Source organism: Xiphophorus maculatus, chromosome 24 (genome assembly GCF_002775205.1).
Source record: "Xiphophorus maculatus strain JP 163 A chromosome 24, X_maculatus-5.0-male, whole genome shotgun sequence".
NCBI classification, from domain to species: Eukaryota; Metazoa; Chordata; class Actinopteri; order Cyprinodontiformes; family Poeciliidae; genus Xiphophorus; species Xiphophorus maculatus.
Window position 1 is genome coordinate 12,954,278 of NC_036466.1, and position 18,941 is coordinate 12,973,218.

Sequence of the window (18,941 nt, forward strand, 5' to 3'; positions counted from 1 at the left end):
TGGCGAGCTTCTAAGATCTGGCTGGAGCCAGGAGAACCGAATTTCACTCCATACTGGTCTGGTAGGAGTTTGATGGTCCATGAACTTTCCCCTCCTTCTCATTACACAGACACACTACCTATTATTCACCCTTTCCATCAGAGCTGAATTGCGCTTGGACATTTTCCCTTAAAGTTTCTGGATAAACAAACTATGGACTTTTAAATGTGTGTCGGTCAGACACTGTGTTGACCAAGCGGGGAAAAGTGAAGGACTCTGTGCACATTAGAACATCAACTGCAGTATTGTGTGTGTATATATTTATTGTATTTTGGTTTCCATGTATGTTTTGTATTGTTTATTTAATTTTCTTCTTTAAAAAAATACATAGTATTGAAAACAGTTACTCTCTTGTATTGTTTTATTGATTTCTGACGACAGCTTCAGCGGATGAATTTAGTTTTCTGATGTCAGAAGCTATTTAGTCCTTCAGTGCATTAAGTACTGCTACATTATAAACATCACATAGTGCTACGTGTGTGTGTGTGTGTGTGTGTGGAGGAGGTGGCAGAGTTACTGAAAGGCCTTTTCTTTTATTAGTGCTAAGAATAAAGCCAGAACTGAAATGTGACGCCAGACAGTCTTATTCAATACATTAGGATATATTTATTGATCAGAATCAATAAGTTCTGTGTAAACCAAATGAATCCTTGTCAGTGCAAACTTTGTCTTTTTCCATTATGCGACTCTGACTCCACAGCTGTCTCATCTGCTGACTTATACATAGCAGATGAAATATGATGTGTCTTTAATGTAGCAAATATTAAAGAGGCAAAACCTTTTCAGTGTCTGGTTGGGGCAGTTGGTGAGTAGAGAGACCATCGATGTAACTGGATTTGATCAAATGTGGCTTAAAGCTGAGATGCTGATGTTTGGATAAAAATATATATTCTCTCTGAATAGAAATAGTTTGGTTTCTGCCAGTTCTGTAACGATATAAGAAATAAAGCAAATATTTATTTTATAATGGGCAATAATTTAATTTTACTAGAGCCATGGTTTAAATTTTAACAAACTTTAGCTCAACATTTAAGACACAGAAACTCAAAATAAACACAGTAAAACACAGATCAAACCAGTTTATGCTGTGATGATCAGGTGAATTTTTTAATGGAAACAATGAGCTGCTAAAAGGTTCAGAGTTTTAAATAAAAGATACAGAAAAGATCAAAACAAGCTAATAATTAAAAAAGATCATCTGGAATAAAACTCTTAATAAGTAAATGCAAATAAAAATGTTATTTTAGAGCTGATTCAAAAATACTTGAGATTTGGGGCAGATCTACAATTGTAAGTTAATTTATAACATTAAAATAACCAGGATTATTAGTAAAATCACACAGTAAACTAGAGACACAGAAAACACACAATGTTATATTGCAGATGTAATAGTTTAGTGTGTATTAATATGAACACAACTTCTGCTAGCAGGAGAAACATTTTACTCTCTGAAACAGAACATTGCAACGACAGGAACTTGAAAAATGTTCCATATTCTTGTACTTTTAGAAATTTATCAAGAATCTTTAGTTCTGAGTAATTATTGGAGTCTTTATCTATTTTATGGACATTAAAATGTTTCTTGTTTTACTGAGATTTTATCTCAAGAAACAAAACGAGAAAAATATTGATGTTAAAACTCCATTTCCCATGATGCATCTGACAATAGAGGGAAAAGTATTCAAGTTGCCGGTCCTGTAACGTGGAGCCGGCCCATGTAACAAGCAACTGTGACTGCTTAGGGTCCATCTGCTGTTAGCACTGATGTTATCATGTCTGTCTGAAATGAGATCTAAGCTCAGACGTTTATTATTTATGAACATATTCATAAATCTATTGTCTCAACCTGCTTCTTGCTGCTGTAAAGTATTTCAGTAGCAGCAGTTACTGGCTGATTACATTAAATGTTGTTCATCAACAGTTTCTACTTTAACTACATCTGTTAGTTACTTTATTTCTCTGTTGTTGTTTAAATAAAAAGCTCATTAATTCATGACAATCATCTAAAAGCTCCACTAACAGAAACTGATTGTTTCATTTCTGTTTGATGTAACCAGAGTTTGGAGCTGAAGGTCCGACTGCAGACAGCCGACACACTTCATGTTGTTTCTGTAAAACCACCTGGTCCCTGTAAAGGTGATCACAGTCAAAACAAGTTTTTACACCGAGATCGAATCTTTGGAGGGAAAGAAAACTAAACAAAATGGCCGCTGTTAAACTTTTACACAGTGATTATCATTTTTAGATATTATTTTGTCTCCTAATCTTTCTACTCCACTTCAGTAACGATGACTCCTCCCCTGTTTGCTTCTGAAGTAAAGGTTAAAGAAATGGTTTAACTGGTTTAACTGGTGGAGGTGGATGAAGGCTGGTCTTCTTAAGAACAGCCTGGAGGCTGCAGAGCTGACAGGCATCAGCTGTCAGGTTCAATCTGTACAATCTGAACTATTCTCCCTGCACTGAACCAGATTCTGTCACGCACAGTGAGCATTTAGTCTGCATTAAATGTTGAGGCAATGATTTTCTCCCATAAATAATATTATATTACCAATTGTTTGACGGGACCCAACAGTAGAGAACTGACTAGTTTAGGTTTTATTTTCCAGCTATATGTCTCTGTGCCGACCATCAACTCCTGGTTCATCTGTGTGACAAATGAACCCAAACTGAGGAACGAGGAAACATTCCTGCACAGCAGAGACAGAAACTCAGAAACATCTTCCAGTAAACGGCAAGTTAAAACCTGTTTGTAACTCAGCAGGTTTTTAACATTTTGTTGGAAACGTTTGAGACAAACCAGTTATAAAACTTAAAGCCTCCAGGCTAAAAGAGGCCAAAGCTTAAAAAACTTTCTGTTCAGGAATGAAGGAGGGAGGATCAGGTGAGAATCATCATGGAAAGTTTCCTTCATATCAACATTAAACATGATTACATTAAATAAATTAATAAAAATCCCTGTTTAATTTACAATCAACCTCATATTTTTAGGTTTTTGTATTTTCAGTCAGAGTGAGAGTTCCTGTTCCAAAGAGGATCTTTGCTGCAGCAGCACCAACCATCTGATCAGGCTGGCTGGTGTTCATTCCTCTCTGGACTCCATCTATGGACCGGATCATTCTCCAGAACCCAACAACCCGTCCCTGATCAGAACCAGCAGCTGAGCCTCCCTCCATGTTTTCACCTCATCTTTCTACTGGATCCCACTGAACTCGCCTCTCTCCTCTTCAGACGCTCAGAACCTAACAGGTGACCACACCTGTGCTGTGAGAGGGGGCGGAGCCTCAGGTGGGTCCGGTTCAAGTTCTGCAGAATCAGGTCCGGTTCTCCAGTCGCTCCGACTCGGTTTGTGTGAACAGAAGGAGAAGCAAAGATCTGATCAGGTGAGTTTTAACTCCACATTCTTCTGGTTTCCAGTCCTGACTGGGTTTTCTCTCTTTGAGCTGCTGGACAGAACCAGAACCAGAACTGGTTCTGGTTCTGTTTATGATGCAGGGCTGCAGCACCTGGTTTCAATCAGGAACTCTGGTTTTCTCTGAGTTTTCATCTGTAACCCAGACAACAAGCTGAGTTTGCTCCCAGTTTCATAGTGGAGTCAAACTGGTACCAGTAGGTTCTGAGTGTTTGTGGCCCGGCTGAGATATCTGGGTTCCTGGTTGGTGGATGGAAAATATTTCAATATGAAGTCAATAATTTATTGATCAGAGAGGATTTCTCTGGGCTTTTATCAGTAGAAAATCCAGATTGAATCAGTCTGTGGTGACAGAGGACAGCTGATCACATTTCAATCAATTATTGATCAATAATAAGTGATTATGGTGAAATAACAACACAGCGCCCCCTAGAGTATGTAAAAACATCCGCCCCACCCACTGCTGTTATTTAAATCTATGTAACTGAGTTAAAACATCAAACCATCAGAACCGATAAAAATGACTATTGGACCCGATTGACACACCCAGCAGGAAGTCGGCCATTTTGGATCAAATGTCTTTTTTTGTTTGTTTTCTTTGTTTTTTGACCTTATAAGTAAAACGTGAACTAAAAATGTGAGATTTGTTTGTGAAAGCTCAGATGTTTAAGCTGAGCTTCTTTAAGAAAACTTTCCTCCACTCCGACCGTCGCTCTGTTTCCGAGTCTCACTCTGGTTTTTAAATAATTTAGCAAATATCTGCTTAATTACTGGTTCAACCACAGTAATAACTTTTACAAACTCTTAATAGTAAATCTGTTTATGTATTTTATATTTTAATCAGTGAATTATTTCCCTGACTGATGTTTCCAGCCTTTATGTTCTCCTTTAGTCTGAACTTGTTTTAATGAAACAAATCAAAGTTCCTGGTAAAGTAAAGAAATCTACTTGTTGTTAAATCTTTATCTATTTTTAGTTCAGTGCTAAATGTCTGTGTTTGTTCATGTAATATAAATGAACTGAGAGTTTCTTTAGAATCACTGCAGCTTTTCCTCTCTGGGTTGGTGGCAGTGTGGTGTTCCAGACAAAAAATAATGGAACCTCCAGGATTAAGATTGTTAGACACTTTTGGTCTGATTATGCTCCTATGTGTTGGAGGCTGTTTGGTTGTATAATCTGAAGGTAAACGAAATATAACAATTCGCCATTGGTGGCGCTCTTGCTGTGCACAAGAGAGGTGAGCGGAACCTGTGAAGAAGAAGAGATGTTCCCGGTTCGAAAATAAACTTTGCCATGTGCTACTTCGTTATCTGCTTGAACAGTATTTTATTTGACCTAGTGTATCATACACAACAGGCAGGATGTTGACCTTTGACCCAAATGGCTGCAGTGAGTCTTTTAGTTTCTCAGTAAAACTGTAGCAAACGTATTAAGTTGTTGTTTTGCCATCTGGGTAACAGAAGTTGGGCATTTGAAGCCAGAATAGCAGAAAACTTTTCTTCTCTCCTTTGTGGAGGAGCTTCTGCAGCTGATGCTGCCACCTAGTGGTAGCAGCAACACATTACAGTCAGAAAGAAACGAGCAGGATTTAAAGATGTTTGCATTTCAACCTGAAGGAAACCAGAATGACTGACAGTCAGGAACATTATTACTTCTTTAAAAAAAATGTGATAAATGTATTTTTATATCACTGATGTTTTTTAATAGTTTGCTCTGACATTGTAGCTTTTATGATTACATGAATATGTTTTTCTGGAGGGGTCTGTGCTTGTGTGTTTTAAATAAGTACTTTACAGGTATTTTTAGTTTCCATTCCAACTGCATAAGATAAAGTAAATTATTTATTAAATAAAGCCTGAAACATAATGAATCTTTGATGTTTTCCAGATAAAAGATGGCGCAGCAGCAGGAAGTCCAGCAGGATTTTGGTAAGTGATCAGAAGCAGAAATGAAACATCATAAAGGAACAAACTGACCAATCACAGCCTGTGTTGCTGCCATGTGATGAACCACAGCCTCAGTGTGTATTTATTGTTTTCATGCTTCCTGTTCAGTGAAGCTCTGGTGGAAACATTGTGAGTTTCTGTGAAACCTGAAGGTAAAAACTGAACTCAGATGGAAACAGAACTAAAAGGAACCAAAGTGAAGAACAGGCCAGCAGCTCTGATACTTCAGGAATATTTACTATATCCACTAATTAATTTATCCAGTAATTAGATAATTTATTACTAATTTATTATCTCAGATGGAAAGACTTGCTGTTCCTTTTATTCCAACATTTGGTGACAGAGATGCTAAAGCTTAGAGACAGAGGAAATGTTTGTTAATCAGTGAATTTTCATCACAATATTCACCGATAATTTCTTGTTTTTTTCTGAAATAGTGCAGCTCTATATTTAGAAGGTGTTTGTTTTATTGTTCTTCCTGCAGTGAGGAAATAAAGTGATGAACCAGAAGCTTCATTTGTTCTCATGTAGACAGAATCAGTGGTCATCACTCAGATATGAGGCAGAAACACAACAACAGGTTTAGACCTGAGGAGCTGATCAACAGACTCTGAGGGGAATCTCTGGATGGAGCAACATGAATAGTTGATCTGCATCATGTTTTTCTCTCTGACGTCAGTTTGAATGAATCCTGTTTCTGTTTCTGCCTGCAGAGAAAAAACTTTTCAAGGTTCTTCCTGAGTTTGTGGAGAGAGTTTCTGAGGAAATCCTAAATCAGCTCCTCGATGACCTGGAAACAGACGGTGTCCTTATTCGTTTGGAGAAGCAGGCGATACTTCGAGGGAACCCAATCACAATAGACAAAGCCCGTAGCACCATTGATGCTGTGAGGATGAAAGGACAGAGAGCCTGTGAAATGATGATCAAACGTCTTCAACTCAGAGATCCGACTCTGTCCAATCAGCTGGGTTTGTCCTCCTTGTCCCCTTCTAAAGGTGAGACACACAGTTCATTAAAACTGCTTTTCCAGCCTCTACTGTCTTTGATTTAACTCTAAATGATAAATAAATCTGTTCTTTTCTAACTGCACTCAGAACAACCAACATCTCATAATGTGGTTTTTAGAAAACCTAGTTTTTCCAGTTTTGGTTCCTTTTTGTCTCCTTCACAGAACACATCTGGATGTCCTGGTAGGGGTCATGACCCCTCCGTCTGAACTAGAACTGCCTTACAGTTCACTTCACAGATTAAAACTGAACACATTCACAGCCTCAGAATAAACTGCTTCATGCTGATGAAACATCCCGTCTTACAAAACTGGTCTCTGATTTTGAAAAAGCTGCTTCCTCTTCAGGATCCGTAAGATCGATCCAAAAACCGTTTGAAGCAAATGAGAAAGCCGTTTGTCGTCTTCGATAGTACCACGATTTGTATCTGTACCTCTTTCACAATAATAGCAGCGATGAGAGAGAAATGGTATGCGCTGAGCTCTGTTATTTTTGACAAAAGAATGAAATTTAATAGCTGGGAGCCGAAGATTTCCCTGTGACACCAGTACACTCTGAAGGACCTTGACAGAAAACCCCAGAGAACTTTTGAAAAGATTTTATGGAAGCTGACACTCGATGCGATGTCGTGATCAAAATTTGTACCAATAGAGTGATATTTGTAGGCGTGAGGGCAAGTTAAAAATGTTCAAGTATGTAATATGAGATAAGGGTTAGGCAGTAGAAATGAATGGAAGTCAATGGAAAGTCCCCACAAAGAGCCTGACAAACATATATGAGTGCATGTGTGTGTGAGCATCTCAGCTGTAGGTTCTATAAACAGAGAGCTGACCGGGTCAGAACCCAGAGAGCTGACCGGGTCAGAACCCACAGAACACAGACTGCTAACAGGTCTAGTTACTATTTTATATCTGGAACATGATTCCAGTTTAGACCTGAAAAGGTTTAAACTCAGTTTTAGTTCTAAATTTCTTCCTGAACTCAGAAGTTCTCCAGATGTTTGTGAGGAGATGAGCCAGCAGACATTAGAAGGTCATGAAGGAGTGATGGAGAGGACAATTCAAACCAGATGTTACCTGCTGGAATCAGGTTCCTCTGATCCTCTGAACATATGATGGGAACCAGCTTTCTGCTTCACAGGACAGTTACTGGAACTGGATCATTGTTACTGACTGGTTCTGGTTTCTCTCTAAAGAAGTCCAGAAGATGGAATATCGGCATCGAAAGAAGGACAGAGCAGAACCTCCAGGATCCATCAGTCCATCTATAAGGAGAGACCGGTCCAAATATGATCCTCTAAACTTCAGTAATGAACCTGGACCCTCTGATAGAAAGTAAGAAACCAGTTTATAATTGATTTATGTGATCTATGGAGATAAAATATGAATGATATTAACTGGTTAATATCATTCATATTCCATCCATCCATTTTCTAACACCCTTGTCCCAAGTGGGGTTAGGAGGTGCTGGTGCCTCTCCAGCTACGTTCCAGGTGAGAGGCAGGGTCACCTGGACAGGTCCCCAGTCTGTCGCAGGGCAACACGGAGACAAACAGGACAAACAACCATGCACACACACACTATTGTGCAATAACCAGCCCCGCCCTAAACCTCACAACTCCAAGGACTGACTACTGACCAGCTCTCCGTCTAACCGGTCCAGAAACTCTCTAAACCCTCCAGTCTTACCCTAAAACAGGTCTAGGAGAGATAATCTGTCTAAGCTGGCATCGAGAGAGACTCATTTAGCTTTTAACTGCTTACAATCCAAGAGTTATGACCCTTTTTCAGTTAAGAAGCAATCAGCTGAGTAGCCCTCACAACTGCATAACCTCAATAATCGCTCTTGTTAACGATAGCTCTCTCACTTGTAGCAGGCTAGATAGTTTTTAGTGGCTCAACATAAGCCCCAAGGTCATTATTTTACCAACACTAAAGGAATTTCTGAAGCCACCACATTTCTAGAATTATGTTCATAGGTTTTACAATAATTAGAAGAACCAAAATTAATAGATGACTCAATTAATCCCTCCATGAGGAGTGACCGATCCAAAGGAAAACCTCCAGACTTCAGTACTGAACCTGGACCATCAGAACCAGAGTAAGAAACCAGTTTCTAACCAGAGACCAATCAGGCTTTAACTTTGATTTCTGATTAGAAACTGATGCAGAGACAAAAAATATATAATTTAAAGCATTTTAGTTAAATAGTGACCTTATCTGGGATTTAAGCTACCAGAACCAACCGGGGAGGAAAAATTCTGTTCTGAGGTTCTGACCCAGTTTCTGGTCTCTAGTTTGTGGTGGATCTTCATGAACATCTTCAGCTCCAGCCTGTTGATAGTGAACTATTTCACTGATGAATAAATGTCTTTACTTGTCCAGGGTGAACCCCAGCTCTCGCCTTATTACTGCTGAACACCAGTCCCTCCATGACCCTGCAAAGATAAGAAGTGATGAACGACGGAGGGATGGATGGAGGAAAGATCTTCCTGGATGGATGGAGAGGAGCAGCTGTGCTCCAGGTGAAACTGAACACCTCCAATCAGAGTTTCCTCCTATCATCTTTGTTGAACCAGACTCGTGTTTTTTATAGTTCAAATGTGGAAACTCAAGATTTGAAAAGTCTTTTTGTGATTTTTTCAGCTAAATCCGAGTTTTTCCAGCTGGCGTAAATGAAATATACTGTATGTATTGATGACCCATATTATCATCTCTAAGTACAACAAACACTTTATAGAATCAATATGATGAGGCTTACAACTTACTTTGTCTTGGTTCTACCACATCACAATGTTAAGAGGAATTAAATGGCAAACAGGACGGCTAAGGAGAGTGCCAGTTAAGTGTTGGTTGATACTAATGTAAAGTTTAGCTTAACAGAAATAAATGGTATAAAAAACAAAAAAATCAAAGAGAGGTAGCAAAAATTATGAGTTGGTTAGTTTGATTGAATCCTGTTTCTGTCTCTAATTTCTGCCTGCAGAGGAAAAACTTTCCAAGGTTCGCCCTGAGTTTGTGGAGAAAGTTTCTGAGGAAATCCTGAAACGGCTCCTTGATGACCTTCTATCAGATGGCGTCTTTAATCATTCAGAGATTGAAGGTATACTGCAGAAGAACCCAATCAGAGCAGACAAGGCCCGCGACACCATAGATGCTGTGATAAATAAAGGACAGAGAGCCTGCAGATTGATGATCAAACGTCTTCATCACAGAGATCCGACTCTGTCCAACCAGCTGGGTTTGTCCTCTGACTCCTCTGGTCCAGGTGAGACACACAGTTCATTAAAGCTGCTTTTACAGCCTCTGCTGTATTTGATTCAACTATAAACGATAAATAAATTATTTCTCTTCAAATATTTCTGATTTCAAAATTTGTCACCACAGAGAAAAAGTTAAATATATTAATCTGCTTGATGTGTGATGACACAATGGATTCTCAGTTCAGCTTGTTGAATATTAAACTGAATGAAACTCAAATGCAGCTGATTATGTCATTATGACTTGTTAAATTTTAAAATTGATGGGTAAATATGGATTATATTTTTTTTTACCACCAAATGATCAACAAAAAAGTTTAGTACAACTTGTGAACCCAATGGAGGTGAAATAAATGCTTCTGTACATTTTTTAAATGATCAAACATTTTCAGTACATTTAAAGATAAATGTACTGAAGTGGCTGTTGGGTCTTTTTTAGTTCTTAATCTGCAAGGAATCAACTAAAACACAAGTTACTTTTCTGCAGAAGAGGGAAGCTGAGCCAGACGCGGAGAACCGCCATTAAACACTGTCTTGGGTCAACCCCGCCGGCTCTCAGTCCCCAACTGCCTTTTATTACAAGGAAGGAGGTTGGGCTTTTTCACACAGTCACACAAAGAATGGATCAAAGACCTTTATAACAGGGTGTTCTGGAACCTTCTGTGGACATGCCCTTACCAGGCACCAGGCTGACCGTTACCAATCAGTTTCACAGGCAGCTAATGGCAAAAGCAGCTGATAACACAGGAATGTATAAACGTTTCTAACCCCCAAGCAAACATCTAAAAAACAGTTAATAATGTACCACAAAAGAAAGGAGTCAAGAAAATAACAAACAAAATAATAATATGAAAACATAACCTTTCAAATAAACTCATCTAACAGTAGCTGAGGCCAATTCTCTTCTGATGTTTGCAGCAATAGAGAACCTCCAGGTTCTGGTTCTGATGGACTCAAATAAATCCAGATATTTAATTTTTTCTTGGAGAAATTCATTGCTGAGCCAAAAATAATGACAAAGACTCAGATCAGCTGATTATTTCACTATAAATATAAATAAATTTTGGTATTCTATTTTCTTAAACCCCTTTTGAATTTAGGAAATGCAGTAAAAGATGTAAGCCAGTAGCCACGTCTGAACTTTATTTATTTTAAGTCCAAATTCACACAACACCAAGCTAATATTATTTACTTTGGTCTTTCACATGTTTGTGCAAACAGCAGCTCTGATCACAGCTGCATTATTTCTCTCTTCCTTATTGCTTTCTGTTCATCAGAGCGACAAACTAAAATCTGGAGCATGGAATATATTTTGATGTAAATCTTCCCAAAAGGCTTGAGCATATATACAATCATAGAAAGGTGGTCAGTGGTCTCAACATGTTCAGTATAGGACAGACGATTAATAAATTCAAAGCCAAAACGTTTATATGAAAATCAGAGGAGGAGTTTGAGCTTCTGAGAATCTCTTCTGCTTTAGGAGGAAATTTGTTGTTTTTTTTCAAATCTAGTAGTTCACTAGACGTATTTTGATTGGGATTGCAATTTCACATTAAACAGTTTGATAAAACTCAAAGGTCAGAGGTCACTCTATGGAAAATGTCTGAAACCTTCAACCAGAGAAAACCATGAAAGAGTTTTAATGAGCAAAACTAATTTTAATCATATCTGTGCAGTAAGAAATATGTTTACAGTTTTTGTTACCTAACAGAATTTTTTATCAGGTTTGAGTTTTTTTATATATTTATTGTACTTTTTTCTTTTACCTGTCGCCTCAGTGAGATCAAACCTGAGTTTTCACAGAATTACAAATTAAATCTCAAATTTTTCCTTCTCAAGGACTGAAGTTGGAATGGTTTTCTTGTTTAGATGAGAAAATATTATTGGTTATCTATAAAAAATGAATTTTTCCTTCATTAAATTTATACTCAAACCACCTCTGAGAATATCAAATATAATTGTATTCATTATGTTCAGCTGAAGTGTCTCCTCTCCTGTCTTTGTCTCTTTCTTCAGATTTTGATATTCGGTGTCAACGTGAACTTAAAGCGTCTCTGAAGATGAAGTTCCAGAGTCTCTTTGAAGGCGTCGCTGAACATGGAAATAAAACCGTTCTGGACCAGATCTACACAGAGCTCCACATCACAGAGGGGTTAACTAGAGAGGTCAACCAGGAACATGAGGTCAGACACATTGAAACAGCATCCAGGAAACAAGAAACAATCAGAAGAGAAGACCTCTTTAAAGTCCCACCAGGAAGAGATCAACCAATCAGAAAAGTGATGACCATGGGAGTGGCTGGCATTGGGAAAACACTGTTAACACAGAAGTTCACTCTGGACTGGGCTGAAGGCAAAACCAACCAGAACATTGATTTCATATTTCCATTCACTTTCAGAGAGCTGAATATGTTGAAAGAAAAAAAGGTCAGCTTGGTGGAACTGATTCATGAGCGCTTCACTAAAACTAAAGAAATCAGCAGCTTTGAAACGTTCCAGGTTCTGTTCATCTTTGATGGTCTGGATGAAAGTCGATTTACTCTGAATTTCAACAACAATCCGATCCTGACTGATGTTACAGAGTCCAGCTCAGTGGATGTTCTGGTGACAAACCTCATCAGGGGGGAACTGCTTCCCTCTGCTCTCCTCTGGATAACCACACGACCTGCAGCAGCCAATCAGATTCCTGCTGAGTTCACCGACATGGTAACAGAGGTCAGAGGGTTCACTGACCCCCAGAAGGAGGAATACTTCAGGAAGAGATTCAGAGATGATGAAGAGAAGGCCAGCAGGATCACCTCCCACATCCAGAAATCAAAAACTCTCCACATCATGTGTCACATCCCAGTTTTCTGCTGGATCACTGCTAATGTTCTGGAGAATGTGATGAAGACCAGAGAGGGAGGAGAGCTGCCCAAGACCCTGACTGAGATGTACATAGAGTTCCTGGAGGTTCAACTCAAAATCAAGAAGAAAAAGTTTGGAGGAGCTGAAGAAGATCCAGAGGACATAAAGCTGATTGAGTCTCTAGGAAAACTGGCTTTTGAGCAGCTGCTGAAGGGAAACCTGATCTTCTATGACAAAGAGCTCAAACAGTGCGGCATCAACATCAAAGATGCTGCGTTGTTCTCAGGAGTGTTCACTGAAATGTTTAAAAGAGAGAGAGGGACGCGCAACATCTCCGTCTACTCCTTTGTTCATCTGAGCATCCAGGAGTTTCTGGCTGCAGTCTACATGCTCCACTGTTTCACCAGCAGGAAGTCAGAGGTGATCAAGACGTTCCTGGGAGAAGAATACAGAGAAACATCTCTAGATGAGTTCATGAAGAAAGTCATGAAGAAATCCCTCAGCAGTGAAAATGGCCACCTGGACCTGTTTGTCCGCTTCCTTCATGGTCTCACTGTGGAGTCCAACCAGAGCATCTTAGGAGGCCTGCTGGGTCAGACAGAGAACAGTCCAGGAACCATCCAGAGAATCATCACCAACCTGAAGGAGATGAACACTGATATAATCTCTACTGACAGAAGCATTAACATCTTCTACTGTCTGGTGGAGATGAACGACGTCTCATTTTATCAGGAGATCCAACGGATGCTGGATTCAGGGAAGAAGCTCTCAGTGACTGACTGTTCAGCTCTGGCCTTCATGCTGCAGATGTCAGAGGTTCTGGATGAGTTGGACCTGAAGAAGTACAACACATCAGAATCAGGACTACAGAGACTGGTTCCAGCTGTGAGGAACTGCAGAAAGGCTCGGTGAGTCCAGATGTTTTCATTGTGTGAATGCTGATTCAGCTCTATTGTCCTCCTGTTTCTTCTTCTTCTGCTTCTGGATGTTTTTGGTCTTTAACTTCTTCCTTCATCCTCTGGACTATTTATTTAACTTTATATTTTGTTATTTTTGCAGTTTTAGAGATATAAATACATTTAACATTCAGATCTCCACTAACAAAACCTGCAAAGTATCTTGTTGAACAAAGACAATTAAATAATAAAAAAGGGTAAAACCCAAAGTGAGAACATTCACAATTAAAAAGAGATGATTACATTGATCCTACATTTGGTGCCAGGTTCAGGTGGACGTTTCATTTCTTCCAATATTTTTTATTTATCAGCAGAAAGTCTCAATGAAAGTCAGTCTCTCCATTGGATGAATTTCCTTAATTATTTCCTTCCAGTCCAAAGATGATGGTGGTTCCACATCAACCACTTGTGAGTTACAGCTTTCTTTGTGCTGCTAGTAATATTAATATTAGAGATCTGTCTGACTTCTTCAGTCCTTGACGTAAACTACCTGAGTAGACCTCAGTAAAATCACAGGTTAAATTTAAGTCCATCATATTTTAATTTCCTGTATCACCTCCGACCAGTAGGGGGCGATCTCAATACATTCCTATAAAGGCATGAAAATGTCCTGCAGACACATTCCCACAGTTCCTCCAACATTTTGCCTTTTCAGGGTCGTTACATCGTTTACTCTTAATGTTGGAGGAAACTAAAAAACTCACCAAGTTTTTCCAATAAAATTTCTTCCACAGGCCTGAACTTGAGCTGTGAATCACAGAAATGCAAATATTTAACCAAACATCATCAGTTATTGTTATTTTGGATTCTTTGGTTTAGCTTTAATGAATGTTGTGTTAAATTTTCTCCCCATTTGTAGACATAAATATAGTCTGGATGTTGTTTTTTTGGGACGTTTTTCCATTAGATGAGTCTAAAATTATTTTAATTCACTGTGTGAATCTCTGATCTTTACTTGCAGGGAGGAAATCTCTATCATAATCAGCCATCACTAAATCTGAACACTTCTTTTAGTTTCTCCTGGCTTTAATATTTTCTGCCATGTGTCCAATGGTACTTTTATTAGGTCTGCATCTATTTATCTTTTAATAAGACACTGATCTCACTGTAGGACAAATCCATCTCTTTCCATTTAGCTCCACATGTTGGGTCAAACCAACCAATTATCACTCTTATCTCTCCATCCATCCATCCATCCATCTTCTTCCGCTTATCCGAGGTCGGGTCGGGGGGGTAGCAGCTTCAGAAAGGAGGCCCACACTTCCCTCTCCCCAGCCACTTCTTCTAGCTCTTCCGGGGGAATCCCGAGGCGTTCCCAGGCCAGCCGAGAGACATAGTCCCTCCAGTGTGTCCTGGGTCTGCCCCGTGGCCTCCTCCCGGTGGGACGTGCCCGAAACCCCTCACCAGGGAGGCGTCCAGGAAGCTTCCTCAACTGGCTCCTCTCGACGTGAAGGAGCAGCGGCTCTACTCTGAGTCCCTCCCGGATGACTGAGCTTCTCACCCTATCTCTAAGGGAGAGCCCAGCCACCCTACGGAGAAAACCCATTTCGGCCGCTTGTATCCACGATCTCGATCTTTCGGTCATGACCCAAAGCTCATGACCATAGATGAGGGTGGGAACGTAGATCGACCGGTAAATTGAGAGATTCGCTTTTTTTCTCAGCTCTCTCTTCACCACGACGGACCGGTACAGCGCCCGCTTAATGGCAGATGCTGCTCCAATCCGACAGGCTGGAGCGCCCTTCTTCCCTCATTAATGAACAAGAATGAGGGAAGCCACCCATCTCACAATGCACCCAACCCTTTTGGCCCCTGTCACAGGTGGTGGGCCCATGGGAGGGGGGACCCATGTTTCCTCTTCGGGCTGAGCCCAGCCGGGCTCCATGGGTAAAAGCCCGGCCACCAGGCGCTCGCCATCGTGCCCCCCTCCAGGCCTGGCTCCAGAGTGGGGCCCCGGTGACCCGCGTCCGGGTGAGGGAACACCAAGTCCAAGGATTTCCTTCATCATTGGGGTCTTCGAGCTGCGCTTTGTCTGGTCCCTCACCTAGGACCTGTCTGCCTTGGGTGACCCTACCAGGGGCATAGCTCCTAGGATCACTGGGGCACTGAAACCCTCCACCACGATAAGGTGGCAGCCCAAGGAGGAGTAAAATCATCACTCCTTGATTTAATTATGACAAACGCTCCACATAAAAACACAGAGATAGGAGTTTTTGCAAACGACTTTAGTGATCATTGTTCAGTAGGTGCAGTTAGAAATCTTAAGTTACTAAAACCCAAACCACGTATCTTGTTCAAAAGAGATCTAAAACACTTAAATGAACAAGCTTTTGTTCATGATTTGCTACTTTTCAACTGGAATAGGGTTTCTCTTTTTGATAACGTAGACTTTGCCTGGGAGTATTTTTATGAAGACTTTTCAAGACTAATAAATGAACATGCTCCTAAACGTAAAATTAGGGTGAAGGGGAGAAATAATCCTTGGTTTTCCTCAGAGATTGGGGTTCTGCTTAAACAAAGAGATGCAGCTTGAACAAGAACAATCAATACTGAGGAGAGCTGGCTTTGTTTTAGGAAACTGAGGAATAAATGCGCCTCATTAATTAAGAAAGCAAAGTCAGATTATTTCCTTGCTGAGATGACAAAAATGTAAATGATCCAAAGAAATTTAGTAAAACAGTGAATCAGCTGCTGAGCCACTGAGGGACTTTCCAAAGTTTGTTTGGAAAAAAAGTAAAATGGTTTCTGATAAATTAGCAGTTTTAAATTATCTTAATGAGCTTTTTATCTCTGTAGGCTCTCTATTTAATGATTTAAATTCATTCGGCCAAATGTAAATACTGATGAGCTGTTTTTGAATAATGATTGTAATTCCACCACTTTTAACTTTTCCCCTATTTGTACAGCTGAGATTATTAGAGAATTAAAAACAGACAGCAGAAAATCAGCAGGGCCAGAAAACCTGGATCCTTTTTATCTAAAGTTGGCTGCAGAGTTTATAGCAGAGCCATTGTCTCATATTTTAATCTAATCTCTAACAAAATCCCAAGTGTCTGGAAATCAACATTTGTTTTGCCTCTATTTAAAGGTGGGAAATCGTCACAGGTAAACAATTACAGACCAATTTATAAACTATGAATCCTAGAAAAAATCTTTTAAAAATTAGTTTCAGATCAATCGAAGGTTTTTTTAGATTCAAATTGTGTTTTACAAAATGTACAGTCTGGTTTTATAAAGAAACATAGCACTGTTACTGCCACTTTAAAGGTTTGTAATGATCTTATCCAGGCTCTTGATAATAAAAACATTGTGTTGCTTTATTTATTGATCTATCAAAGGCATTTGACAGTAAATCAGGCTTTTAATTGAGATTCTACACAGGATTGGCTCTAGCATCAAGCCACCATGTTGGTATCTGACTATCTGTCAAACAGAACCCAGAGAGTTCAACTGGCTTCACTTCTTCTATCCTTACTATTATAAATGGTGTACCACAGGGCTCAGTTCTGGGTCCACTTTTATTCTCTATTTATATAAATAACTTATGTGACAATCTGTCAAATGCTTTTTATCATTTTTATGCAGACGATTTAATAATATACTGCTATTCTGCATCACTATCGCAGGCAATACAGTATTTGCAGTCTGCTTTTAATGTAGTTCAAACACGTTTACAAACTCTGAAGTTGGTTTTGAATGTGGACAAGACAAAAGCAATGATTTTCTCACATGCTAGAAAACTACCAGAAACTTCCCTATTGCTGACCGCTGCTGTAGGAGCACAAATCAAGTTTGTCAGTAATTATAAATATCTTGGTTTTATTCTAGATAATGAACTCTCTTTTAAAAATCACATAGCAAATCTACTACGGACATTGAAAATGAAGATTGGGTTTTATTATCAAAATGGATCTTATTTTACACTCAAAGCTAGAAGAAAATTGGTAGCAGCAACTTTCCTGCCACTTTTGGATTATGGAGATGTTTTATATATGAATGCTTCGACCAAATGTCTTCAATCATTAAATACTGTGTATCATTGCGTTTTAAGATTTATAACCGGTAGTCGACGTTTGACACATCATTGGGATTTGTATGCAAAAGCTGATTGGCTCCTTTAAGTGAACGGAGAAACAATCATTTAATGATCCTGATGTATAAATCTTTACTCGGTCTAACCCCAGCATATTTATCCACTCTCCTACATAGAACTGTCAGTTTTCGTTCTTTTCACTCCAATAACTTTATTCTTCTGCATGTCCCACGCTTTCAAACTGAAAAAGGGAAGCAGGCATTCAGTGTTTTGCCCCCACAGCGTGGAATCAGTTGCAGTCTGAACTTAAGATGTCGGAAATGATTTCACTGGACTTATTTCGATCAGTTCTTAAAGATAGGCAACAGGATTCTATGAAACAGTGTCATTGTTTTTATTGTTTTATACTTGTGCATATGTATTAATTGTTTGTATCTATTAACCAGGTTGCTATGTATTGCAAATTTTTTGCCCAGGTCCCTCTTGAAAATGAGATCTAGATCTCAATGGGATTTACCTGGTTAAATAAAGGAATATATGATGATATCACTGTTATATTTTAGTCTGTTTATGATCCAGATTGATTTCATTAGAACTGACTTTCTTCTCTAATCACAGACTTGGTGGCTGGACGCTCCAAAAGGCTGAATGTGAAGTTTTGGCCTCGGCTCTGAAGTCCAACCCAGATCTGACTGAACTGGAAATAAATCAGATCTTCATATATGGAGGTGGAGACTCTGATCTGAAGCCTCTGGTTGAGATCCTGGAGAGTTCAGTCAGTAAAGTGAAGAAACTGAGGTTTGTTTTCTCTATTTATCCAATAAAATCATTCATTGATTCTTTAATCATTAGCTTAATTAATAAGTTAATTTAATATATTGTCTTTTAAAACAATCTGTTTAAATGTCAGAATAAAATCTCAAAAACATTTTACCTCCATCCATCCATTTTCTTATACCCTTGTGTTATGTGCTCCGGCACATTGTATTTATTTCTGTCTATTTTTTTTTTTTACTTGGATTATTTTGTATAGAAGTTAGTTGTATGATTTTTGTTGTTGTTGTTTAATATACTTTAGAGTTTTGATAATTCTTTCTTGTAATTTGGTCCGTTAATTTGTGACGCTGTTGGACAGCCTATAAATAGGCTGGGTTGCGCCAGGTAAGGGCGTCGCCCACTCCCAACCAACACCGAGGATGCGTTCTGACGCGGTGCGCACGTCTCCAGCCTGCCACACGGTAGTTTTGTTAGCTGTTTGTCTGGTTGATGTTTTGTTTTTGTTGTAATTTTTGACCTGGTGGGACCAGTTGTCCTGTTTTCGATTTTTCTTTAACAGTAGTTTCTTTTTTCTTGTAGTCCGGTACTAGCAGGGGCTTCGACGGCCCTGTATAGGGTTGGCCTCCTGCTGTACCGTTTTGTTCTTTTTGATCGGCTCATCAGGTCCAA

General features: G+C 39.3%; 2 protein-coding genes across 3 annotated transcripts in view; both read left to right on the forward strand.

Annotated features, from left to right (window-relative positions):
• Window positions 1-18,941, forward strand: part of LOC111607622 (NACHT, LRR and PYD domains-containing protein 3-like) — a 392,536-nt gene that overhangs the window by 30,577 nt on the left and 343,018 nt on the right. The window lies entirely within an intron of this gene.
• LOC102218939 (NACHT, LRR and PYD domains-containing protein 3-like) overlaps window positions 1-18,941 on the forward strand; it is a 39,014-nt gene that overhangs the window by 12,642 nt on the left and 7,431 nt on the right. For both annotated transcript variants that reach the window (XM_023329667.1, XM_023329666.1), the window contains 8 exons: window positions 3,286-3,419; window positions 5,336-5,376; window positions 6,108-6,389; window positions 7,597-7,735; window positions 8,786-8,925; window positions 9,387-9,668; window positions 11,677-13,414; window positions 18,114-18,293. In XM_023329667.1, coding sequence (XP_023185435.1) covers window positions 5,343-5,376; window positions 6,108-6,389; window positions 7,597-7,735; window positions 8,786-8,925; window positions 9,387-9,668; window positions 11,677-13,414; window positions 18,114-18,293 — 2,795 coding nt within the window. In that variant the 5' untranslated portion in view covers window positions 3,286-3,419; window positions 5,336-5,342. The remainder of the gene's footprint in view (window positions 1-3,285; window positions 3,420-5,335; window positions 5,377-6,107; window positions 6,390-7,596; window positions 7,736-8,785; window positions 8,926-9,386; window positions 9,669-11,676; window positions 13,415-18,113; window positions 18,294-18,941) is intronic.